The 24839-nt window shown below is 57.2% G+C and overlaps 1 protein-coding gene across 5 annotated transcripts in view; it reads left to right on the top strand.

Annotated features, from left to right (window-relative positions):
* The window catches only part of CLEC16A (C-type lectin domain containing 16A), a 41368-nt gene extending 29022 nt beyond the window's left edge, over positions 1-12346 (top strand). The window contains exons 22-24 of one of the 5 annotated variants that reach the window (XM_087729094.1): positions 5729-5872; positions 8981-9097; positions 11343-12346. In XM_087729094.1, coding sequence (XP_087585220.1) covers positions 5729-5872; positions 8981-9097; positions 11343-11671 — 590 coding nt within the window. In that variant the 3' untranslated portion in view covers positions 11672-12346. Of the gene's footprint in view, positions 1-1217; positions 1469-5728; positions 5873-8976; positions 9098-11342 lie in introns of those variants that run through there. The other 4 variants (XM_087729097.1, XM_087729095.1, XM_087729096.1 and 1 more) reach the window with 4 other exon arrangements.
* The last annotated feature ends 12493 nt before the right edge of the window (positions 12347-24839 follow it).

The following is a 24839-nucleotide window of genomic DNA, read 5'->3' as shown; positions in this document are numbered from 1 at the left end:
CAAGAAGATGACTAGAGGATTGGTACCACAAATGGCAGAAGATATGAGATTGTTTTGTTATTGGAAAGATACAGATTGATAGATGGAAGAATATAACTTAAAACTAGTGAAACTTAGTGATAATAGATATAATTAAATAAATAATTGATAATGATAATAATGTATACAATGTGTAGTGTTATGATAAGTAATAATTGGATATGAATATTGAATGGTACCCATGAAAGGAAGATTAGAAATCCTTTTGGATTATATACAAAAGTTAATAAAAAAGAATTAAGTTAGATACAGTTAAGTTTTGATTATTAGGGGGAAAATGTTATGATACAGGATATAGTCAAATAAAGGAGGGATAATGATGACAACCTATATATATGTAGGAGTATAATATAAGGAAACTAGATGAAAATTGCCAACAGCGATTTGAAAAGGAGTTTGTTATTAAATATTATGGATGTTTAGCTAGAATAGGACATAAGGATTCAGTGTTATTGGAGGATTTTAGAAATATTTAAATGAAACGCCAGTATGTGGTTATGTATTAAATCTTGGTATATTTTATGATGAAGGACGTTTAAATAATTATAGTCAAATTAAAATGGAGATATAAGGATAACGTGTATAAACATTTGAGTTAAAATACTTGAGTTAATATGAATTATGCTTGATGACTGTGGAAGAAATGCGCGAAAACCTTTTGTAACCAACTGATACACTTTCTACAGTGTGTAAAGAAGGAAGATTTTGTGTGTTGTGTTGGTTTTGAAAATAAAAATAAATTCTGTTTTTTAAAAAAAATACCGTAGCTCAGTTCAGACCTCCAGTTTTCATCCCAGCACCGCCTGGCTGGAAAGGAGGATGTGGGGATCCCGTCCCTTGCCCTCCCTACTTGCCCAGCACCGAGAAGGCTGCCAAGCCATCTCCTCCCACGGCTTCTGAAGGGGGAAAGCCTACCGGATCGGCTCCCCGCAGGAGGACGCAGCCGTCCACGGTTTCCTGGGCTAGGGAGCCTTCTGGGCCAGGCTTTCCAAAGAAACCTGGCAGTTTGGGGTCAGACGCCTCCCTTTGTCGCCCCTCAGCAGCCCTGGCTCCCTTGAGGCTGCGGTGAGGCATCCCGGCACCGCCCGGGACGGCCTTGGCCCCAAACAGAGCAGGTGTGGCTAAAGAAGCGTCCCGGGCAGACGCCTTCCCTGAGAGCAACTCTCTTTTGCAAGCAGGAGCGCAGAGGAAGAGACTCCTCCTCAGAAGGGACCCCGCTCCTCCTCGCTGCTGCCGCCGCCGCCACCACTTCCAGTTCCTTTGCTTGAGGAAGCGCTAGGCGAGAGAAGCTGGCTGCCGAATGGGAAGAAAGAGGCTCACGTGGACTGGGGGGAAAGGATGCACGGAAGCGTGGAACACTAAAAACAGCCCAGATTCTGCACCAGCCTGGCCGTCAGTGGTGGGGAGGGGACCCAACGTGTGGTTTGAGTGGCCCAGCTGTCCCAGGGCAGAGGGAGGTCTGGGGAGGCTGTGGAGAGGGGTTGCGTCCGCCCGTCCGTCTGTCCAGCTGGCCTAGAGCAGGAGTGGCAGGGGGCAAAGGCCGAAGGTGAAGCTCCGAGGCCTTTGGGGCCTCTGTCCTTTGACCCTTTCATAAGGGCTCTTAGCTGGAAGGCTGACTCCACCTCACGTCAGCCAAGTTTACAGCCCTGTCACAGAGCGTTCCAGGAGAGGAAAGAGATGCCTTCGTTAGGTAAAGAAGAGGCTGTGATTAGCTTTCCTTTCCCTTCTGCAAACAGGAACAATGGCAACAGAATGATGTCTCTTTCCATAGAAGTTATAAATGGCACAATCCATCTGATAGGTTGGTGAGAAGGTGGCTAATTGGCCTCCTGATAGACAAATGAGCCTTTCTGGAGGAGGAGGAGGAGGAGGAGGTGTCGAAAGCTCAGAGTGAGATAAGCCCAGGTCCTGTTTCTTCATTTGCAAGGCAAGGCAGGGGATTTCACAACATTCTGCTTTACGGCGCTGCTGGTTACTTTTAATGATAGAAGTTGGGTGACAGTCAGTGAGCCTGCAGGCTCCTTTCCCATAAACCCTGCCCAGGAGCCCCGAGCCTCCCTCTTCCTTGGAAGCCCGGGACACAGCCCCGTCCCCAGGGCTGTGGGGGAAAGTTTAGGGCTGTGGGGTTTTGCAACCTTCCTGTTTGGAAGGCTGCTGCCATGCGAAGCCAGCTCAATGCCCCTCACCCACATGGGGGTTGAGCCAGGTGTTTCTGAGCTTCTCCCTGGAGGGCAGGGTGTTGGGGTGCCTCCTGTTTGCTCTTCGCTGCTGTTGCCCGTTTCCAGTAGTGCTTAGGGCAGGCTATCGTGTCATCTTTGTTGATTGAATCACCATCATTCATGGTTGTGGTTCACAAGAAAAGGTGGGGTTTTGTGTGTGTGGAGGGGGTGTTGCGTGTCCTAAAGACTCTCCATGCAGCTACTGATTTTCCCATGTTGAAGTGGGGGGGGGGGATATTCTATTTCAAGTTCAGCCACCAGATTACTGATGCCAAGTAGTCTCTCGGAGGAGAGCCATCGCTTGATTCAGAGGAAGAGGGAGATGGGTCGTGGCGCTTTGGAGAGGCCTGGTGCCCTTAACTTTCCCCCGTCAATTTCCTTCCGGCCACTTTCCTCGTTTTTAAAAAAATAAATCATTCTTTATTTCTGAAGCCAGAGATCAAAGAGTTTTCCATAAATCTCCCCTCTGACGTTCTTTGGCCTTAAAGGATCTCAAGGAGATGAGAAGGGATCGGTCTGAAAAGTTTTGCCTTAAGGAAATAATTCTGTCACCTGACTTTTCCCGACGCCTGGTGATCCGGATGCAACGATGTTTGTCTTCTCACGGTCTACTAGTAATAATAAATACCACCCATTTCCCCAGATTGCTTAACGTTTTTTGAAAGTACTCACTCTCTGAACTTTCTATCCTTGAGATTTTATTGACTTCCAACTCCTGACTGAAATTTCTGTTCCTAGAAGTTGGGCCTTCCGATACAGTGATTTTCTTGGGGAAGTGGGGGGGGGGGGCGGAAGGCTTCCTTTTGCAAATGCCTTCATTCCACTGGGGCCGTGAACAGCTGGTTTTTAGGCCACGGAGTGTTCCCAGGGTCTGCCTAAACAGCGGGTTTACCGACTTCTGTGAAGCTGCGGGTTTCAAAAGTATTGTGTTTCCTGGCAGACAAGGGTGCTATTTCCTGTTGCTGATTTTGTTGAAAAGAATCTTTTTCATAGATTTCTTATCTCTTCAGTTGAAGGTGGTAAGCTAAACCGGATCACGTTCTCAAAATTCTGCCCTGCATTCCGATGGCTGGGGATTCAGCCGGAGAGCTGGTGCCGGGAGGAGGCTGGGCCTTGCCAAGCAAGCCTGCTCCCTTCTCCTCTCCTGGTTCCTGCCAGGGTCCATCGTTTGTGTGGTGCATTTCACATGGAACGAGCTCCATGAGTTACACAAGGATTTCAAGGAGCTCAGCCTGGTTCCATCCAGCATTCGGCATGACGCACCCATAAACTCTGCCCCTTTGCCGAGCCTCCAAGGCAAGACCCCCAGCGTCTCCACACAGAGGTTGCCAGCTAGAGGCTGGCACGCAGTCGATTGCACCCTACGGGCAGAGTCACCATGGAGAACAGTAAACAAAGCTGCCATCACTTGGGTGGCGTTGATGAGGTGGAGCCCTCCCGGGGCATCCCCTCAACTTATAGGGCAGATGCCAATAGAGCTGTGGTGATGTAAAGCCTGTGTTATTTGCGAGTGTGGTCCTGTTGAGGGGAGGCAAAGGGGGACAGAGGCACAATTCGGAGGCTGCGGCTCCTCTCCTCTGCGGTGGCCGCTCGGGAGGAGGGCTCCCGGAAGTCCTGTTCCCGGGAGGGTCTTGGAAATGGGAGAGGGACACACGTTGCCCATCAGCCTTTCCAGGCTCCCGGGGGGAGGGAGGCCCTGCTTCCCTCTCAGTCCCTGTAAACGGGGCAACTGGAGGAAGTTGGAAGTGAGTCACCCATGCAGATTAAACAGTGTGCTAAGAGCGGAGCTCCCCCCCTCGGTCCCAGCCTTCCCCTCGCAAAGAGGTTCTGTAAATGTTCCTTTGATTGGGACAGCCTTGGGCAATCAAGGAACATCATGTTCTCCCCCCACCCTTTCCAGAGAAATCTGCCAGCCAGCTGGTGTATGGCTGGTGTGGGGAGTCTCTGGCCTCCCTAGTTAGCAGCAGTTGGAGAACGGTCTTAAAGAGACCCCCACCCCCATCTTGGCTGTTGAGGGATAGGCCGCCCTGTTTGGAGGGGGATTTGATGTGTGAGAATGATGGAGAGGAGTGGGGGGCTCAGGCAGAGACCCAGGGGAAGGAAGGGAGTGTTTGGGCTTGGAGCCATGTTTCTCCGCCTAGGCCCTTTTAAGAGGGGTGGACTTCAACACCCAGAATTCCAGAGCCAGCCTGGGCAGCTGCTCTCAAGCGGACTCGGAGGGAGCGTCCGACCAGGGAGGAGGGCAAGGGGTCTGTAGGGGAACGAATGTTGGCTAGGCGAACCCCCAGCCGGTTCTGCCCAGCGGGCCCTTCTCAGCCTTTCTGCAGCCGCTTAGCTTTTTATAACCTCCTCCTCATATTTTTAGAACTGGGCTTAGAGTCACGAGAGCTATGAACTATTTTTAAATGCCAGCCGATCTTCTCGGGAAACAGAGTCCAACATCTGGTGGGGATTTTTGTTTGTTTTGATTCGGTGGTCCTCTTCTTGTGGGGTTTCTGGACGGCCAGAAGAGGGATGCAAGGAGGGATCCCGGGCTGCGGGGAAACGTGGATACGGCTCCCTTGGGGGAAGGGGGCTTCCCCGGCAGCTCCTCCAGAAGCAGAGCCCGGGGGCTGGAGGAGGATTCCAGGGAGTTTTCTGGAGAAGCTACAGAAAGTTCATTCCGTGACCTCATAGGAGGCGTGGAACAATCGTGGTGGCCACGGAGGGCGTTGCGCTGTGCTCAGCCCCAGCAGGGGATTTGGGTTGCCCAAGTGGGGAGGACAGCAGTTCTTGGCACTAGGGTGCAGCACTGCAGGCCACTTCAGCTGACTGTTATCTGCAGTTCAGCGGTTCTAATCTCACCGGCTCAAGGTTGACTCAGCCTTCCATCCTTCCGAGGTGGGTAAAATGAGGACCCGGATTGTTGTTGGGGGCAATATGCTGACTCTGTAAGCCGCTTAGAGAGGGCTGAAAGCCCTAGGAAGCGGTAGATAAGTCTAACTGCTAAGAGCCGAGGTGGCGCAGTGGTTAAATGCAGCACTGCAGGCCACTTCAGCTGACTGTTATCTGCAGTTCAGCGGTTCTAATCTCACCGGCTCAAGGTTGACTCAGCCTTCCATCCTTCCGAGGTGGGTGAAATGAGGACCCAGACTGTGGGGGCGATATGCTGACTCTGTAAGCTGCTTAGAGAGGGCTGAAAGCCCTATGAAGCGGTATATAAGTCCAACTGCTATTGCTATTGCCCTGGGAGAAGGGCGGGATGCAAACAGAATGACGCCCCCGTCAATCATACGTCGGAGTCCTCGCTGGCGGCATTTGCATCTCTTCAGAAGCAACAGAAGGAAAGGCGCCTCGGAGTTGCCCAGCGGGGCCTGCCCCATTTTCCTCCACACACACCCACTGCCCTTCTCTCCCCCCTGCAGCGTCTCCTTTGACCATGAGGGTGTCGGTGTGTGTTGTGTGAATTCTGCTTCCCTCTTCTCTTGCAGGGTTTGCCGTAGCCCAGTGTCTCGACCAGCCCAACCCGTCCTCCTCTTCCTTGTCGTCCCCGTCCTCCAGCAGGAGCACCGGGTGCTGCGACTCGGCTGTGGCCAGCTCCACGTCCACCCACTCCGTGGCACAGAGCCCATCAGGTACCCGCGCCTGGCCTTCTAGCGCAGGCGACTTGGGTTGGGGGCAAGCAGGCGGCTCATAAACTCTGTCTGAACTTCACTCTTGAGGCTTTATTGAAGCTGCTGAGTTGTGCAAATGCAGTCATTCTTGAAGGAGCCGCTCTGGAAAGCATAACACATTGAAAGCCATCTGCCAAGTTGTTTTTCCTTAGAAAGACTTCTCTGCAGTTTGGACCAATTAACTCGCTACGTGACTGAAGGCCACACATCTTTTGAGGTGTCATCCTGAGCCAGAAGGCGGTTCCAAGCTTTCCGCCAGTCTGGGCCCCGAGGAGCCGGCTCGGCTTCTCTGCCCCGGAGCCACCGTGTCCCAGGCTGATGTGTGGACACCACTGTCCGCCTCCCACCTTCTTTGGCAGGAATGTGGAGGCCAGCTTAATCCCAAGGATCAGGAGGGCTGAAGATGCCCATGTGTCTTTTTAAAAAGCTTTCAAAATGATTCCTGTACATTTCTTTTTCCCCGCTTCTCGATACACATGTTTTCGATGCCAGGTTCTTAATTTTTGGGTAGATATATTCCAGGCCGCAGCTGCAGGAGGAAGAGTGAAAATAACATTTCAAAATTGTGTCTTTTGGAGACAAAGCAGTGGGGCCACCTGGATGTTGATCTTTAAGGCTGGGGAGAGGGGGAGAACCTGCAGGCCGAGCTTCATGTCAGAATCCCTCCTGCAAAACTCAGACTTAGATCCCTATCAAGCTCCGTCTGCCCCAGCCTCCTCCTCCTCCAGGCCTTCCTGTGTCGATGACTTTAAACCCTCCCTAAGAGGATTCCAGGGGAACCTCCCCCCCCCCAAATATTTACTTTCTCTCTGTCTTAGAGACCTTAGGCCTGGGGGTCTCAAACAGGAAATTGGGGGGGGGGGAGACTTCTAAAGTCAAACGCTTGCCCATGGATGCCTGCCACATGCCGGTCGTTTCTCCGAAGCAGCCTTGCTCCACCATGGCAACCGGAAGATGGGTGCACTTCAACTCCCAGAATTCCCTGGCCAGCATCTGCTTTGCTGGGGAATTCGGGGAGTTGAAGGGCCCCCACCTTCCAGTTGCCACGGTGGAGCAAGGCTGCTCTGTCGCCCTTCCCAGGAAAGGAAAAGCCCCCCTTTTAGCGTGGCCTGGAGCGAGAGGGAGGCTGGCAGCAGCTCTCCCAGCGGACGGAGGGCATGAAAAGGGGAGGCTTTGGCCAAACGGCCGGCCTTCTGCTTCTGCCCATGTGGAACTCGGCTTGTGGACCCCACAGGGCGCCAACATGGGGGTGCAGGACACGGCCCAAGCACAGGGCTGGGGGGGGGGGGAAGGGTTGGGCCCCCGAGTAGCAAGACCCTTCGTGAAAATGGGGAGAAATGCTTTTGTGATTGGACGCCCCTCCCTCCCAGGTGTCTTCAGGTGAAGGGATTAGAAAGGAGGAAGGTGTAGTCTGCTCGGAGAAGGAGTCGGCCTGGGGCAACGCCCAAGAGGATGGCTTTTCTTTCTTGTTGGCTTTCAGTGGAGGGATTTTGCTCTGGCTGCACCCTGATTGCCCTGCAGGGAAAGTTCTGGGCGGCTGTAAGAGGAAGCTTTCCTTCGGGCAGCCCGGAAAGTCCCTCCGGTCCTTTGCTGCAACGCTCAGGAGGGGATTTCAGGGCTTTCGCTGGGATCACAGCCCCTCCCACAAAGCCCTTTGCTTCCACCAAGGTGGCCGTTGGGGAGAACGGCTGTGAAGCCCCTGGGGCTGCTTCCGTTTCTTCAGAAAGGGGGAACAGAGAAGGAGGGCTGCTCCAAGGGGCTGCCTCTCCGCCTGGCTCTTCCCCACCGAGGACAGGTGGCACCAGGCCCAGGCGGCGAGGAAGCAAAGTCCTCCTGCAGCAGCTTCCCCACTCGAGGCCTCCGGACAGTCCCCTTGGGGGGAAGGAAAGGGCTGGGGGGCCTGCAGGGGCTGCTTAACAGGTTTATTGGATTTACATGCCGCCCTTCTCCCAAGGGCAAAAAAAACACATATTACAAAAGTTAAAAAGAAATAGAATATCCCAAGCAAACCCAATTCGGATTAACAATAACATTTTTTAAAAAATTCGAATTAAAATTAACAATGATCAATACTTTGTTTTGTTCAGGCCAGGCTGGCTTGCTTGAAAAGCCAATTTTTTAGGGTGTGTCGGAAGGACCGGAGGTCGGGGATTATACGAAGCTCCGGGGGCAGCTCATTCCAGAGGGAAGGCGCTCCTCAAAGAGGAGGCTCTCCCCCTGGGGGTTGCTAGCCGACACCGTCCGGCCGACGGCACCCTGAGTGTGGAGTGGGAGCAGAGGTGGCCAGGGGGGCCCTCGGAGTCTCATAAAGAAGCCCCCCCCCTCCAGGGCCCAGCATTCACGGACAGCCGTCTTTGGAAGTGCCCCCAGGGGGGGGGTTACAAGCTCTTCTGTTCACCGGCAGGCCCCCTGGGGCCGTCCAGAGCGCTAGTGCAGCTGGGTTGTGTAACCACACAACTCCGTTGTCGAGAGTTCTTGGCATCCTGAAAGCAGGCAGAGCGGAGCCCCCCGTGGGCAGCGTTGGGAAGAGCTTCGGGCCTCACAAAACAGGAGGAAGAGGAGGAGGAGGAGGAGGCATCAGTGCATCCCCCCCCCCTCTTTTCCCACTCTTGCCTCTCCCTCCCCATAACTTTCCAGGCCGTTTAGCCTGCTAAATTCCGTGTTTCTCCCTTCGGCCCTTTTCCATCCTGCTTCCGGTGTCGTCTTTTTGGCTTAAACAAAGGAAGCGTTTCGCTTTGCCCTCCGGTGCAGGATTTCAGGCCAGCTGTGCGAAAGGATCCATTTCTCCACTGTGCAACCTATTGTGGTGGTGCCAAAATCTCTGGGGAAAGGGGCTGGCTTGCTTCCTTTGTAAGTGGGGAGGCCGGCCTTGTCTTGGCCCCGTCCTCCAGGCGGGCCCCGTGGCTGCTGGGCCACGCAGGTCCCTGCCTCGGTGGCGGTTGTGTTGTTGTCACTCTAACGTCTGCTGCTTCCTGTTTCCTTCCCCCTGTCACCCCCCCCTCCCCCCCCCCCCGCTCCAGTGGTGGAAAAGGCGCCCAGTGACCTCTCCCTGTGCTTCCCTCTAGTCAGGCCGGGCAGGAAAGGACGCCGCCGAGTGCTTAGTCTTTCAGAGGCTGACAGTCACGGTGGACACTGGGTTTAGGCCGTCCGGCAGCCGTGGCCCCCGTCCTGGCAAGGCCCTTTCAGGCAGGTGTCTCCGCGGATGTGTTTTCGTGCGCGCGTCTCTCGCACCCGGGTCCTCTGCTAACCTCCTCCTCCTCCTCCTCCTCCCGCCCCCAAAGGCCTTCCTCCCCTTCACAGGGCCTTTTCCTTGGAAAGAAAGGCAGCTTTCCCCTTCTGGGCAGAGGGGGTCTCTGCGGGGCGCGGGGGGGGGTGTATCTGGTGAGATCTGAGAAAGCCACGGGGGTCTCATCCAGGGAGCCCCTGGAGACTCTCTTCCTGCCACAACCCCAGGAGCTGCTCGGAGGGAAACACGGCGGAACCTGGAAACGTCAAACGTGGCTGGATGGAAGCCACCGGCTCTGTTAGCGGGAGGGAGGGAGGGAGGGGCTTCCTCCTGGTTGCAAGTTCCACCTTGGGGGGCTGGCCGTGTTTCCCCCCTTCAGTGTGTGTCGGCTACGTGGTCTTATTTGCTTTCTGCTTTCTGCCCAGGGTGATTTTCTTCCCACCTTTTAATTTTGGAAGCCCAATTTTCCTTGCCCCTTGTAGGGGGGGGGTCCATGGGGAGGGCCCCTGCCAAGACCCCTCCGTTCTCCTGCATGGCCCCCTCCCCAGTCTCAGGTGCCGGGGGCTTGCCGAAAGAGCGGCCCTTCGGGAGGCCTCCTTCCCCTCTTCCCTCTGGCCACGCCTGCCCTTCCCTCTCGGGAGCTGCTCCTGGGTGCCCAGAGGCGTCCGGCCAAGCCATTCAGCCAATTTCTCAGCCCAGAGGAGGGTCTTTGGCCTTCCTCCAGCTTCCTTCTGCCGGTCTCCCCAGGGCCTGACCCAGCAATGGTCAAGCTACCCGACCCGCAACCTGCCCTCCTCCTGGCACCCGAATCCGTGGCTAGGCAGCTGTGGCCGTGGAGGCGCCAAGAAGGCCCCGGCCTGTTGAGACCCTGGTCCTCGGTCTTTTCCTGGTGACGCGTTGTGACGGTCGGAAGGGTTCAGGGTTCATTTACGGGGGAGGCTTTGTAAGATCAGTCCTCCCGGCCGGATGGATCCCAGGTTGCCTTCGTGGATGAGTAAAGGGCCGGGCTTGCTGGCGTGCCAGCAGCAGAGATGCTGGAGGGATGCCAGGAGCAGCAGAGCCACCCTGTCCGGAGAGGGGCTGCCCCTGGGCACCTTGGCAGAGGGAGGCAGAGGGGTCTGGGCAGGGGCTGAGAGCAGCCTTCCCCGGAATGTAGAGTGCGCTCCCCTCCCCAGCTGGACATGGGCAAAGGCTGACCCCGGGGGTGGGGGGGCTTCCAGGTCCCAGCAGCTCCGCCTCCTGGGCTCCCCCTCCCCTTGGTGGCTTCCAGACGGCCTTCCCCACCTGCTGAGGCCGTGCATCCTTCCCTGGCTGGGCAGAGCAGAGCAGGTGCCCCTAAGCCTTGCGCTGCTCCCTTCCCCTTCCTGCAGCCTCTGCTCTCCCTGCTGCAGGAGGAGGGGGGGCAGGAGGGTTATAACGGAGGGTCCTTTTCCTCACTGCCCCTCTTCCTGGATTGGGAGCCTCCGAGAAAGGGTGGGGCTTCTGCCCGGCCTGCCCCTCTGCGCTCTGGGCCTCCTCCTGGCTTTTTTCTCTTGATTTGCCCCCCCCCCTCCCTTTGCTTTGCCCCCTTTGAAGCTTTGGGTTTGCCGGAACAGAATCCCCCCTGCCCTCTCGGAGGGAGGGGTCTGCGGGGGCACGCTCTGCCGAGCAAGGGTCCTGCTGAGCGTGAGGGGTTCCTTGGGGAGGGGGTGGCTGTTGCTGAGGGTGAGTTCCAGAAGGAAGCCCCCGCCCAGACTCTGCTTCAAAGAGACGCCTGCACCCTTGGGCACAGAGGCCAAGGCAAGGAGGCTCGACAGCCTCAAGGTCAAAGTCGGGCTGTCCAATGCCTCTTTGTGTCACCTGAGCTGGGGGTGGGGGGGAGAGGGTCAGGGCCGCTGATGGTCACTTTGTAAGCCAGACAAAGTTCAAACCTTCTCAGGAGGCGTCCAGGAAGGAAGAGGACAGCTCCGAGGTCAGAGAAAGCCTGGAATGAAGGGAGAAACCTGAAGGGAGATGGGAAAGAGAAGGGCAGGGAGTGGTGAGTCAGCCCCGGGTTGGCAAACATTCATCCAGGTCTGGCAGGGCCGGCCTAGATTGCCAGACAGGGCCGGCCTAGATTGCCAGGCAGACCCTCCAGGGTGTTGGGCAAGGGAGGCGGATCAAGGGCGCCTGGCCTCCTTCCCTCCGAGCGTGACGGGCACTGCCCTTTCCTCTCCTCTCCCACAGATGACTCGGTCACGCTGGAGCAGTCTCTGCCCTCCTCCTCCTCCTCCTCCGGTTACCTGTCCGCAGCCGATCGCTCGCTGCCGCCAGCTGCGAAGCCTGGCAAGAACCCCTCGCGGAGCAAAGCGGAGACGGCCACCTGGTCGCCCAGCCTGATTCCTGCCCCGCAGCCGACCATCTCCTTGATCTCCGAGGACAACACGGACAGCCTGAGCATCGAGTCGCTGACCCTGGTGCCCCCCGTGGCTGCGGACAGGATCCTTGCCGTGGGCGCTGCCCAGTCCCTGCCGGCCGAGTCGGAGGCCTCCGCAGACCCCGAGCAGCAGTCCTAGCCGTCCTTGGCTCAGGCAGAGTCGGAGGGCCGGGGGACCCATTGCTGGAGCCGGCCCCCCAATTCCCTGAAACAATAAACCAGCATTTCTCGAAGGGAGGAGTCCGTGAGAGGCAGCTGTGGGGCGCTGCCCGTGGGGCCCACTTGGAGGGGGTGGGGACCTTTCGGAAGGAGCTGTCCCACCTGCTGCCAGCAGAAAGTTTCCCTGCCACAAAGCCCCCTGCAGGGCCCTTTGGGGTGGGCCCTCACCAAACACTCGGCTCCCTCTGGCCCAGAAGGCCCCTCAAGGACGCCCGGGGGGATTTGCCCCATGAATCTCACACACACAGAGACACACCGTGCACACACGGACACGATTTGGATTTGGTCTGGCAGCCCTTGGCAGTTTCCTTGTTCTTGGTTTCTTTCCTTTGATTAGAGGGCCGGACAGTCCGTGGGGATCCCCCCCCCCCTGAGCTGCCCCCTCCTCCTCCCAGCACCCTCAGATGTAATAGGCCACCTGTGTGTTTCCCTGTGGAATAATTTTAACTTGAAGTTGTACGCACACGTTACTGACACGGAGTGGGGGCTTCCTTGTGTGCGCCCAGAGGGGCTTCTCTGGGTGAAGAGACGGAGGAATGTCGTCAAAAGAGTTTTGTGCAAAGGATTTCAGAGGAATGTAAAATATTTTAGCTTACGGATCCTGTCCTTCGTTTCATTTTTCTTGGGGGGGGGGAGAAGGGGGGAGAAGAATCTCAGCCACAGCTAATTCAAATGAATGAAGGGGGGGGGGGACTCTGGTAGCTTCTCTCCTGGCTCCAGAAACAGGAAAATGGCCTTTCTTGAGGGACCTTTTGGCTTCTGCCCCCTTCGTGTCCCCTGGTGGAGCTGGAAGGGCTGGGGAAGGGCTCGCCCCTCCCTCTGCCCCCTGAGCCCCCCACCGCTGGGTCTTCCCTTTCCCAACGCCCAGGAGGGGGTCGCCTCCCTGCTTCCCTCCCAGGAAGGCTGCAAGGCTGAGCTGTACGCCCCCCCCTCCCCCAGCCTCACCGAACAGCCCTTGAAAGCAGCTCATGGGACCAGGCCTCCCCCCTCCTCCCCCCCCCTCACCTGGAGCTTCTTGAGGGTTGCAGTATTTGGGTGGCCTCATTGTGTGGCTGCTGCGTTTTTTCACCTGGAAAAGCTCATGGGCTTCATTCTTCGGGGGGGGGGGCAGCTGCTTAAGCCCTAGGAAGAGGAGGGGGGCTTATTTCTCGCTTCCCTTGAGGTGGGCTTTGGGGGAGCCACGGCCGGGTTTGCCTGGGAGTCTGCGGCTGGCAGAGGATTCGAGCGCCCTTGGCCCCCCCTGTCATGACTCCCTGTAATCCCCCCCCCCGCCCTCATCCCAAGTATCTGGGGACCCTCCTCCCAATCCTGGCCGTCTTCTTCCCGGCTGTGATTCATCCTGGGTTGAATCAGAGTTTCCTTTCTGATGCTGCTATAAAAGCCGTTACCTTTGCCCTCCATTATCTCTCCCCGATTTCTTTTTAAACAATTAGGGCTTCTTTTAATCCCTGCCAGCTCAGCTGCCCAGGCGGCTGCCTCCCCCCCCCCTCTGACTCTTGATTTCCCAGGAAAGCAGCTGATCGTGTCGAGGCAGCAGCAGCGGCTGAAAAAAGTTCCTGGGAAATCAGCAGCTTCACAAAAAGACACAGCGAACTTTGAGAGGGGGGGGGGTTGCTGTGTTTTCAGGAAGATCTCCCCCCCCCCCCCCGTTCTGTGAGCGAGGTGCCCAGCGGCAGACCAGGAAGGGGGGGGGATCAAGGGGGCTGGACAGCTGAGCAGGAGGGCTCTGGCTCTCCCCGTGGCCCAGCCTTTCACCCCAGCTGGGGATGTTGGGAGTTGTAGTCCAGCCCTCCAAGTGGGGAAGAGTTTTCACGGCATGACGTGGCACGTGGCATTTCTGTGAAATCGCCCAATAGCCTCTGAGTCACGGCTGAGTCTGGAATCTGGGCCCTGTCCTGGTCCCGGCTGAGTCAGAATCCGGGAGAGTCATGAAGGGCCCCACCTTTGGCCCAGAAGAGGCATCAGCCACGTCTGCAGGTGTGCCAGTGGGGATGGGGGGGAGCTTCCCCCCCCCAAGTGACTGTCTAAGCTCCCCCTGTGGCCAGCGGATGGGGAGCCAGGCCAAATGGCCACCCACCTGCAGAGGTTTCCCCCAGGCTCCTCGTGAGGGGGAGGGTTTCTTTTGTAGAAGGCGTGACCCCTCCTCCAAACAAACTCAGGGTGGGGGCCGTGTGAGCAAGCCAGCCCAAAGCCCCCCCCCCCCCCGCAGGGGTCCGTGGATCTTTCCTTCACTAACTGCCCAGTCCCGTCCTGAGAGCAAATGGCCAAGGAAGGAAAGCCAAGAGTTCCTGTAGCCTCCTGGGGACCTGGGTGCGTAAACGGAGGCGCAGGGGGCCCTTGGGGCAGAGATGGCTTCCATGCAGTTTGCCCTCCATGAACCCCAGGAATTGCCCCCGCCTGGCACGGCCCTTCCTGGCTCCTTTCCTGCCAAGCCCCCTGCAATGGGCTGCTTTCTCGGCTTCCTCCTGGCCCTGCCACAGGCACTGGGTGTGCCTGGGCACCAGAAGCCCTCTGGGCTCAGCTCGGCTGGCAGCCCGAGTCGGCCAGAGCGAGTAGCTGAGGGGAGCAGCTCCACTGCTTCCCTGGACTCTCCAGGCGGGTAGCATCCCAGAGCCCATCATCCCCGGCCAGGGAGGCTGGCACAAGGTTGCCTGGGTGAATGTTACCGCCTGTGCCCCGTGTGGGAGCTCCACTTTCTTTCATTGGTGCATTGCCTTCCGTAGAGGAGCCCAACCGAGGGAGGCCATGTTGGGTTCCCTCCCGGGGTCTCACCTTCTCCTCTTGCCCTCTGTGCCACGAAGGGTCCTGAGCCAGGCCTGCCAGGCCTCCTGCCCAACCCTGGTCCCCTCCCACCACCTGCACGCAGCCTTTGGGACCCAGCACAAGGTCTCCCCCCCCCCCCCGGAGCTTAGAGCTGGCCAGAGGCCTGTCTCAACCGGTCAGTTCGGGCCCAGATCAAGTGGCAGTTTCTGTTTCTCCACAGCAGCTTCTTTCAGTTTCCCCTTGTCAAGGCTGCCTGCGCTGGGATGGGCCTCCTCCTCCTCCTCCTCCTCCAGGCCTCTGATTATTCAGAAAGTCCCCGGGCAGAGCAAGTAGGACCTTCAGACAGCCTTGACCTGCAAATCTCCCCGCATTCAGACAGTTTAAGCAGGTGCTCATTTTGACACCTTTCATTAGGACTCCGCAGTTGAATTTATACAGAAACGTCCACTGCAGTAAAGCTCTCTTCACTAGAGTTAAGGGAGAAATTAGTCTGGTTTAATTTTAATTAATTAGACATAACTAATTCCAATTTTTTGAACCAACAGCGTAGCTCAGTTCTAAGGAAAAGAATGCCCTCGCTTCTCCAAATATTGCTCTCTTCCTGAGAAACATGCTTTGCATCTGGGCACATCCTTGGCAGCACTGAAAGCCCAAACTCTCTGATGAAAAAGGGCCTTTCAGGGATACGCACATTTTGTGGCTGGCTTTTTCCTTAAAAAGTGAAGCAGGCCTGTTGAAATGGGCCCTGAGAAAAACCCAGCAAGCTAAGATCTGCCTTTTCTTGCCCCCGAGTCAAGCAACGTGGAACGGCAGCAAAGGAGGGGCACCCTATGGCAAACCTAACCGTGGTGCCCAGGGCATTTCCTTGTGGTGTGCTTTCCCTGCTCCTGCCTGGGCCGTTGGGACCCTCGTCCCTGTCCTTCCTGCAGAAGGAGAGCTCGGGGTTTGGGGCAGGTAGGGTGGATCCAATTGTCAGAAGGAGCTCCTAAACCAGTGTTTCTCAACCTTGGCCACTTGAAGATGTCCGGACTTCAACTCCCAGCATTCCCCAGCCAGCATTCGCTGGCTGGGGAATTCTGGGAGTTAAAGTCCGGACATCTTCAAGTGGCCAAGGTTGAGAAACGCTGCCCTAAAAACTGAGGCTGCCAGCAATGCGCTGCCTGCGAAACCGTTGTTGGGCAACGCTTGTGTGAACACAGCCTGCAGCTCTTTCGTGCGAGTCTCTTTTCTTCTTAATTATCACCCCGACTTCTCTGGAAGCCGCCTTCTTTCTGAGTAAGAAGCACGTTCTGGAATGGGGCCAGACACATCACAATAGCCCCGATACCAGCCGGGCTGGCCCTGTTCCAGCTGAATGGCTCTTCCTGGAGGAGGTGCTGCCAGGAGGAGGGGAGGGGCCGGCGACGGCCGTCCGTTTCTGCACAGGGTCCAGGCAGGCTCTGCAGGCTTCAGCCAAAGCAACACCTGGCCCTCACGGAGCCTGGGGCGGGGATGTGGGTGCTGGCGTGCTTTATGTGGGTGACCAAGCAGGCGTGGGGCCTGGTGCCCCTGCACACACACCTGGAAGCCCCCGGTTCCCTGGTCTTCTGCACCTTCGTTAGGACAGGAGGACCAGAGGCGGATCCAGCTGTGCCGATGATAGTAGAAATAATGCTTGGAACAGCTGACATCCTGCGACGAGACCTTTCGTATAACTGGACATCTGCCTGTCCCAGGACAGACTCGATAGGTAGACAAAAATGCCAAATGCACCTGGCTGGCTGGGCCATCGTAATAAGCTCTTTGTCAGACTCTCCAAAGTCTCATGGGCTTTGTGGGCCCATGACCCACCCACCCCCCACAGCCCCCTTGCAAACAGAGTCGGTGGGGGGGCTGCTGCAGACACTCCAGGGGGAGGGTGTGTCTCTGGCAGAATCGGTTGCTCAGATTCTGAGGGCTCCTTTTTTATACACATCCAAAAAGTGTTTGTTCTTGGGAGCATTTCCTGCTGGAAAGGGTCCAGGAGGCTCGGTTTCCTTAGAAGAGCAAAATGGAGATCTTCTGGAAGAGCTCTTGGCCGGGGGCTGAATGAGTGGTGGGGCAGGGGTGACTTGCGTGGCCCAGGAAGGCTCTCCGTGGGGACCTTTTGCTCCTGGGCGAAGGGGGCAGAGGCCACGCTGGGCACAGGGCTGAAGCAGTGGTTAAAAAATAATAATAACTACCGGTTCTGTGAGCGTGGCTTGGTGGATGTGGCAGGGGAAGGACACTGCAAAATCCCCATTCCCACCCACCCCCACACTAAGGGCCAGCCAGAGGTGGCATTTGCCGGTTCTCCAAACTACTCAACATTTCCACTACTGGTTCTCCAGAACCTGCTGGATTTCACCCCTGGGCTGAAGCGGCTGCACCCTTTGCCAGGCAGTGAACGGAGCTTGGGAAGGGCACTGACCAGCCTCCTCCGTGTCCGGAAGACACAGTGGGAAGCAGCCTGTGCAGAAGGCAGAGCCGTTTCTCCAAGCGCCGTGATGCCGAAAGGCCTCCTGAGGTCAGCTGGCAAGCAGTTTGCTTATTCAGAGTCGGGCAGCTGCCTCCGTCTCTCTTCTGACGAGGCTTTTCACAAAACAATGTGAGCTTCACTACCCAGATGGGAGGTGCCCAATGCAGGTGTTGTGGCTACGTGTTCCTCACAGTCGCTCCTTCATCAGCCCACAATTAGCCCAGAGTCTCACAGCCTCAGAATTCAGGCGTGCAGCCTCAGCTCCCAGGATCCCCAGCCAGCCTGCGGTGCATAGCCCTGATTACCAGCTGGAAAGGTGGTCGCTCTGCCCATTCACGGAGGTCACCTTGGGTTAGTCCCCATGGCTTTATGGTCTCCTTACAGATGATGGTCCCAGGGCCAATGCGCTGACTTGCCAAACGTTCCCACTTCGCAGACAGAGGAAGCGTCCAAGCAGCCGTCCCTCGAGAGCCGCAGGTGGGACCTTTCCCAGGAACCCCTCGGAAAGGCGGGGGGCAGGAAGGCTCCTGCTCCCCATGGCAAGGGCAGAGGGGGATGGGGATGGGTCCCGGAGCGCCTGCTGGGCTTGGCTCACAGGCCTTGCTGAGCTGGCAGGGCAGGGATGATGCTCAGACCGTCTGGAGCCGAAGGAAGCAGCAGCCGGGATGAGCCGGGATCCCGCGCCAGCCTCTCCTCCTGGCCTCAAGGCTCCCCAAAGCCACGGAGGAAGAGTTCGACCTGCTGGCTCTCCTCTCTGCCTCTGCAGCCTGGCAGGCTCCCACGAGAGTCTTCTTTGGCAGTGGGGGAAGCCCCTCTCCCCCCCCCACCCAGCTTCTCTTTCCCTCCCCCAAAGTGCTTCCCTTCCTTGAAACGGGGGCAGAAGAGTGAAGGGCCACCTGAAGACGTTCTGGCCGTGGCTGCTCCGTGGGGCTGTGGGGCTGTTTGCAGAGCCTGGCCCTGGCTGGTTGCCCTCCTGGGTCACGGTCTGAGTTCCTGGAAAACAGGGGAAGGCGGGGCCCTGTGAAGCAGCCAAGGGAAGTGAGCTCCATTTATCCTGGCAAGAGCCTTGGCCTTCGGCTCGTCCTCCCTCCACCCAGCAGGAGAGGAAGGGCTGGCGGGAGAGTCCAGCCTGCCTCCAGCTGAGCCTCCTGCTCCCTGCCTCTCGCCTGGGGCCGCCTGGGTCCCTTTGGGGCTGCTCCCTGCTGCCTGGTGATTTGGACCCGGGTTGAGGCATCAACTTAGGACGGTCCTGACAAGAGAAGCAGCCGGCAGGGAGACTCTGCGAAGGAAAGCAGGAGCAGAAAGAACCAGCTGCTTGCTGGACTGAAGCAAGAGGAGGGTCTGCGGGGCTCCTGGGGGGGAGGGGGGGAGAGAGAGATGGATGGATGGATGAATTGGTGGCATCCTCTTGCCTAGTAAGATGCCAAGCTGTCCTCAGCTGTGCCAGGGCCATGGCAGGGAGCAGCCAAGACCCAAAAGCAGCATTTGGTGGAGTCCCTTAAGATCCAGATGTCCTGGTGGGCTCCCCATCCCTGTAGCCAATGGTTCTTGGCTTGGCCATTCCCTGACGCCCTCTGGTGGGAGACCCCCACCTGGGGGTTTGGTCCCATCCACCCGCCTGGAGAAATGTCCTGCCCCACGGGGGTTGTCCTCAGCTGGAGAGAGCCGAGCAGCAGAGCTGTGAAAGGGGGACAATGAGCCACCCGGGACAGCAAGAGATACCCTGTCCACATGCCTGATGGTTCTGAGGAAAAAACCCCGGTCTAAACATTGGAGAGACAATAAGAAGTAAATAAATCTTGCAATTCCAGTCCGCTTTCCCTGGAAAAAAGCCTCCGGGAGTCGAATTGCAGCCCCAGGGCCTTGGAAGCCCATGGAGCCACGAAGTCCAGTAAACAGATTCCAGAAGGGTGATGCACACGGAGTCGCCACCAGGAAGGTTTTGGGATTCTTCCCTTTTAGCCTTAAAGCAACAGCAGCCGCCCACAGCTCCCCTTCCAAACCAGGGCAGCAGAGGCTGAGGGCACAAGGGGTCCTGCCCCATAAGCGACCCCTTGGTCCTCCTGATTGCTGCTCCTCGCATCTCAGCCCGAGGCCGCCTGGGCTTCTTCGGTGGGCTGAAGGCCTGTCCCACCGGCCGCTGCTTCCTTCAGTCCTCTCTGCTCCGGCACCGGGCGATGGAACTGCCCTCGGCTGGTCAGGGCGAAGCAGGAGGAAGGCTCGCCGGGATTCCAACAGTCAGCCGGGGTCCTTGCACTGGTCCCTGGCTGCCCCTTCGGTGGAGGGGTCGGGGGGAAGGGCCTCCGGCACCACAGGGCTCAAACTGCAGGACGGAGGAGCATCTGGTGGGGGTCAATGGGGGCAGGAGAGAAAATGGAAGCCAGCAAGGAAGGTGAAAACCCCGCAGGAAAAGGCCTCATCCCCCATGTCTGCCTTAGAGAGCCGAGGTGGCGCAGTGGTTAGAGTGCAGCACTGCAGGCTACTTCAGCTGACTGCTAGTTCTGCAGTTCGGCTGTTCAAATCTCACCGGCTCAAGGTTGACTCGGCCTTCCATCCTTCCAAGTTGGGTAAAATGAGGACCCGGATTGTTGTTGGGGGCAAAATGCTGACTCTGTAAACCGCTTAGAGAGGGCTGAAAGCCCTATGAAGCGGTATATAAGTCTAACGGTTCCACCACAAAATCGTGGAGGACAAAATCGCGCTCGACGAAAGCGCGCATTTGACGTCATCACAGCGCGACGAAAACATCGCGCTGTGATCGAAAAATGTAAGAATAAAGCTAAAACCTTACCCTAACCCCCCCAAACCTAACCCTAAACCTAACCCTAAACCTAACCCTAAACCTAACCCTAAACCTAACCCTAAACCTAACCCTAAACCTAACCCTAAACCTAACCCTAAACCTAACCGTTAACGTAACGCTAAACCTAACGCTAACCCTTAACCTAACACTAAACCTAACGCTAACGCTCTAAACCTAACCCTAACCCTAACCCTTACCTTTATGTGAATCGGCTTGCTTTAATTTTAATTTTATTTCAATTTTTAATTTTTTTCGTCGCGCTGTGATGACGTCACATGCGCGCTTTCGTCGAGCGCGATTTTGTACTCCGCGCTTTTGACGGGTCACGAAGTCTAACTGCTATTGCTATTGCGCCAGCAGCTGGAATTCCGGAGGCTTCGGACGCATCGTCCTTGCGGGAGCAGGAGCAGCAGAGGGCAGCAGGGGTCGACCTCTGGAGCCGGTGGAGGAGAGTCTAGGACCAGCCCGGGATCCAAAGGCCGGCTCGTGTTCCTTGTGATCTTATCACCTGTCCACCTTCCCTGAGGAGCTGGCATTCGATGCCCATCTTGACTTCACCGTTGAAGGTCCCCTTGGCCTTTCTCAAGAAACGGCCGCTGGGGGTGTCAAGGGAAGCGCTGAGCAGCAATGCTCCTCTTCAGAAGAAGCAGAAGGAACCCTGGAAGGAGGGCAGCCAGCGGCTGAGCCCGGATTTTTTCCCTTGCAACCCCAGCCGCTTTCTGGAACCTTCCTGGGGCCCTCTGGGTGCCACAGGCTGCGTTGTTCAGGAGCTGTGGACAGGGCCAGCCTTGCTCCCTCCTCTTGGTGCTGCGTTTGTGGCAGAGTTCACGAGGGGTGATGCCACTCTAGCTGTTTCCTTGCATGGGCCTTCAGCTGGTTCGATGCCCAACCACCTTCTTCCCCTCTAGCCAAGGGCAGCTCCTCCCCCTTGCTGGTTCCTAGGAATTGTGCCCTGTGTTTGCTTTCATACAAAGGGACCGATAAGCTCAGCTCTTCCCATTTTTTGCACCCCTTGAGGTTCACAAAAAGCCACACCAGAAGTGAACGCCGGCGAGATCTGAGAGCAGAGCCTTCCGAGGTGGGGAGGGAGGGATGGGAGAGGACCTCTGGGAGGTCTCCAGGACAGGAACTGCCCCTCGCCTGCAGGGGACCAGGCTGCAAACCTTTCCCTTACGGGAGAAGCACTCAGCTCAAAATAAGCCCCACCGCTGGGGGTCTTCTCAGCCCCCATTTCCCTCTGGGGGGGGGGAGATTTTAGTTCAGGCTTAGAAGCATCCTGACCTTGAGCTGCAAAGAAGGAGGAGGAGGAGGAGGAGAAGCTAGTTTTGCCCCTTCCTTCCTTTCAGCCCCACCTGTGCTGATTGCCCTTCCAGGTGTGGGTCTTCTGTCATCCTTGGCTCTGGCGGTGGGGGCTGGCCTTGGGTTTTGGGGGGAGGCAGACTCCTGGCCCAGGTGCTGACACAGCAGGAGGGCCAATCCCTGTGTTCTGTGGTTGGTGGTGGGCCTGGGTGGACAGAGCTAGCCGGACCCCCCCCCCCCGCAAGAAGTGGCTTAGACCTCTTTTTAGGGGCCACTTGACCCGCAGGAGAAAGAGGAAGCGCCGATTCCTTGGGCTGCTCTGTCAACTTCTCTAAGTGGCTCCAAATCTCCCTAGAGAAAACCAGACACTTGTGAGTCACCCGGAGGAAGTGCGAAGATGCTCTCCAGGCTGCGCAACTAGGATGGCCTGGATGAAGTCGAGGCAACTGGGGCATTTCCCTTTGGCTCTCCCACTTCTTCGGAAAGGAGCCGGTCAGGGGGCTGGCCTGCCCCAGCCTCTGCCGTCCCAGGGCCTCCCAGCGCCACATCCAGGCCTCCGTGGCCCTTCTCAGGCCGGGGGAAGTGGGGGAATTGGAGAGAACCCCTCTGGCCCTTTGTAAACCAAGCACATCCCACCCACCCCTGGGAGCAGCTCGACGAGCTGCCATTCGCCAGGCGAAAGATCCCACAAGGCCACCGAGCAGAGCGGCTGCCTGCCTGCCTGCCACACGTGGGATGCTTTTCGATGTTTAAGCCGTCGTGGTTCCTTCCCCATTCAGCAGGGCCTTTTCCCACGCCTTGTGGAAGCCCTGGATCCCGGGATCCCTTGCTTGCTCTCTCTTCCTCCCAAAGAGCTCTCCTCTTCCTAGCTTTCCCCCCTTTCCTTCCACAGAATCAACCCACCGAGGGCCACCCTGCAGCATTTTACCAGGGGCTCTCAAAAGCCCCCCCCCTCCGTCCAGCAGAGAGGATGGGCAGGCGTTTTCTCCCGTGGATGGTGAGCAGAGCCACCAACGTCAGCGTAGAGCCTCCCTTTTAGAGTAAACGGTGATATTCTGGAGAAAGTGAAAGCAGACCGTTTACTGGAAATCATTACGGAGAAAATTGTTGTGATTATCTGACTTTCGTGACAAGAGCTCTGAAGGGCTCTGAGGGCTGGGAAGAAACAGGAGCCCTTGGATCCCTCCGGGAGGGAGGCAATAAGGGCCGCTCCCACCTTCTCCAAGAGCTTCAGCTGGGGTTGATTAAATCTTGTTGATGCCCTTGTGTGAGTTTGTCATCCTGCCTTCCCCTCTGAGGTCAGAGAATGAAGAGGGCAGAGCATTTATGAAGAAAAGCCACAGGACGTCCCTGGATTCTGAGTAATCAGCAAGAGCTGCCCTTCAAAAGAAGTAAACAGAGAAGATTCTCAGAAGGAGATCCTGGCAGATCCTGGCAGTTGCTTCCTGGCTGGAGAAGCAGAAGCTGCAGACAAAAGGAGGGCGGTTGAGACCCAGGGGAGCCACATGTGAAGGAGGAGGAGGAGGAGGAGGAGGCAGCGGCTAGCCTTGCCTGGGCCATGCCCAGGTCACCCCAGGAATGTCCCCTGGGCATCTTGGGCCAGGGAGCTGTGCCCAGGAACAAGGCTGGGTGCTGCAAAATGTTCCCCCAAGAAGGGAGAGACTCTGGAGGGGGCCAGGGGTCTCAGCACCCTCTTTGTATCACAGGACTGGACACAGTAGGTCTCGTCTAGGGTGGCATCAGCGGTGCGGTATAAGGCGGTACTGCCACTTCACAGGATCCTGACCCTCCCCTCTGTTCAGGCATCCCAGGATTGCGTTGGCTTCTTTGGCTGCTGCTGCCCACGGCTGGCTCCTACTTCAGCGGTTGTCCACCAGGACGCCTGGACCAACATTCAGCTGTGAATGTTGAGCCAGGAGGCTCCTCCTTCCTGTCTAGGCACTCGGTTTTTCCTGCCTAAGTGCCTGGCACAGAGGGTGAGTTTTAACATCTGAACTTCCCTCTCGTCCTTCAACTTTCTGCCAAAGCCAGCTCAACCCTTGTTCCCCTTCTGAAATGAGGACGGGCATCAAGATGGCAGGGAGGGAGGGAGGGAGGGAGGGAGGGGGAGGGGGAAGGAGAAGGGGGGAGGGGGAGAAAGAAGGGGGGAGGGAGGGAGAGAGGGAGAGCTGTGGCTCCTCAGACCTCCCGCCCCCCCACCTCTGAATCCGGGCCTCTCTCTGGGAAAGCTCTGTGCTGCCAAAACTCCCTCTGCCCACTGCTTCTCCAGGTGCAGCTTCCCTCCCAGCCAGGCAGGTGAAGACATCCTTGTAGCAAGCAGGTGAGAACCTCCCCTAGAGGAAGAGGAGGAGGAGGAGGAGCCCCTTCCCATGTCTAGTAACCCCTTTCTGAGCACGACTTTGAAGATCCCTCGGTTGAAGCGGGATCTCTCCTAAGAGGGATTGCAGGGATCCCTCGCTGCCTCAAGATGATCCTCCCCACCCCCCACCCCCACCTACTTGATCTCTGGCAGTGGGTTGGGACCCAGATGGCGAGGGGCTGCTTGTGCTCTTGCTGATTAGCCCTTCTGATGGGGAGATATGGGCCGCCCTGCTCCGGCTGACAGGATGCCCTCTCTTCCCTTTTGACATCTGCTGTTGAAGAAATGAAACCCTGGCTTGGCGTCTGACTTCTTGTAAATGGCCTCCGTCATAACAAGATTACTAACACCAGAGGTTTCACCCAGCAAAGGAAGCTCAGCTCCAGCGAGATCCGTGGGGCAGCAGCTGAGAGCTCCCTCGAGGCAGAGGAGGGGCGGCTGCTGCCTGCAAATTCACCCTTCACACACACCCCCATTTCCTTCCCTGCCGCTGGGCCTGCAAGACAGGCAGCTTTACCTGTTGAATCCCCCCACAAAGAAAGGCAGACGCCCAGAAACCCCCGCAGAGTCAGAGAGGCTTCTCCGGGGGCTGCTGGCCCCACACGCAGATCCCAGCCCTGGTTCAGAGGAGCACGATCTCCCCGTGGAGATTCGCACCCTCACCACCGTCCAGACCTTCCGCACAGCCCTCAAGGCCTGGCTCTCCCGTCGGGCCTGGGGATAAAGATTCTAATCCGTCCCCACCCGAATGATGAATGACTGTTGTGTTCTATTTTTACTTATGTACTGTCTCATGTCTTGTCTTGTATTCCCCTCCCACAAAATTGTAAGCCGCCCTGAGTCCCCTCAGGGAAAAGGGCGGCCTATAAATAATAAACAAATCAAATCAAAACCAGAGGCGCTGCAGGTGGGCCGGTTGTGTGAAGCGCTTGCTAGGAACCCTTTGCAGCCCCTCTGAGGGATTCCTAGGTGAGGATCCTTTCGTCTAATTTTACATGGAACCCGGAGAGAACTGAACATGCCTTGCTGGGATAGGCGGGGATTAAGAGAACCCTGGGAAGAACCCGGCATTTCCCCAATATCTCTCGATCTGAAATGCGTTTGGCCTTTCCAGGATGGTGCGGTTCAGCCATGGTGGGACACACACACACACACACAGCTGCAACATACACATCCCTGGGGATGCTCGGCAGCTGTGGGGCCTCTGGCTCCTCCTTGGAGGTCCCGCGTCTCACGTCTCCCTAACTGCCATGGCTGCGTCGGCTGGGCCCCAAGCAAAGGTGAGCAGTCACCGTGGGAGCTCCCTCCCTGCCCTCGTGCCCCTGTGCCGTCCTTGGAGGGGAGGCAGCAGAGCCGCCCTGAAGGTTTGACAGGAAGGAAGTGGCTTC

This window comes from Thamnophis sirtalis, unplaced genomic scaffold (assembly GCF_051295495.1).
Source record: "Thamnophis sirtalis isolate CommonGarterSnake01/CBP01778 unplaced genomic scaffold, rThaSir2_p1.2 scaffold_14, whole genome shotgun sequence".
Classification (NCBI taxonomy): Eukaryota; Metazoa; Chordata; class Lepidosauria; order Squamata; family Natricidae; genus Thamnophis; species Thamnophis sirtalis.
This window is presented reverse-complemented; position numbering and strand designations above follow the sequence as displayed.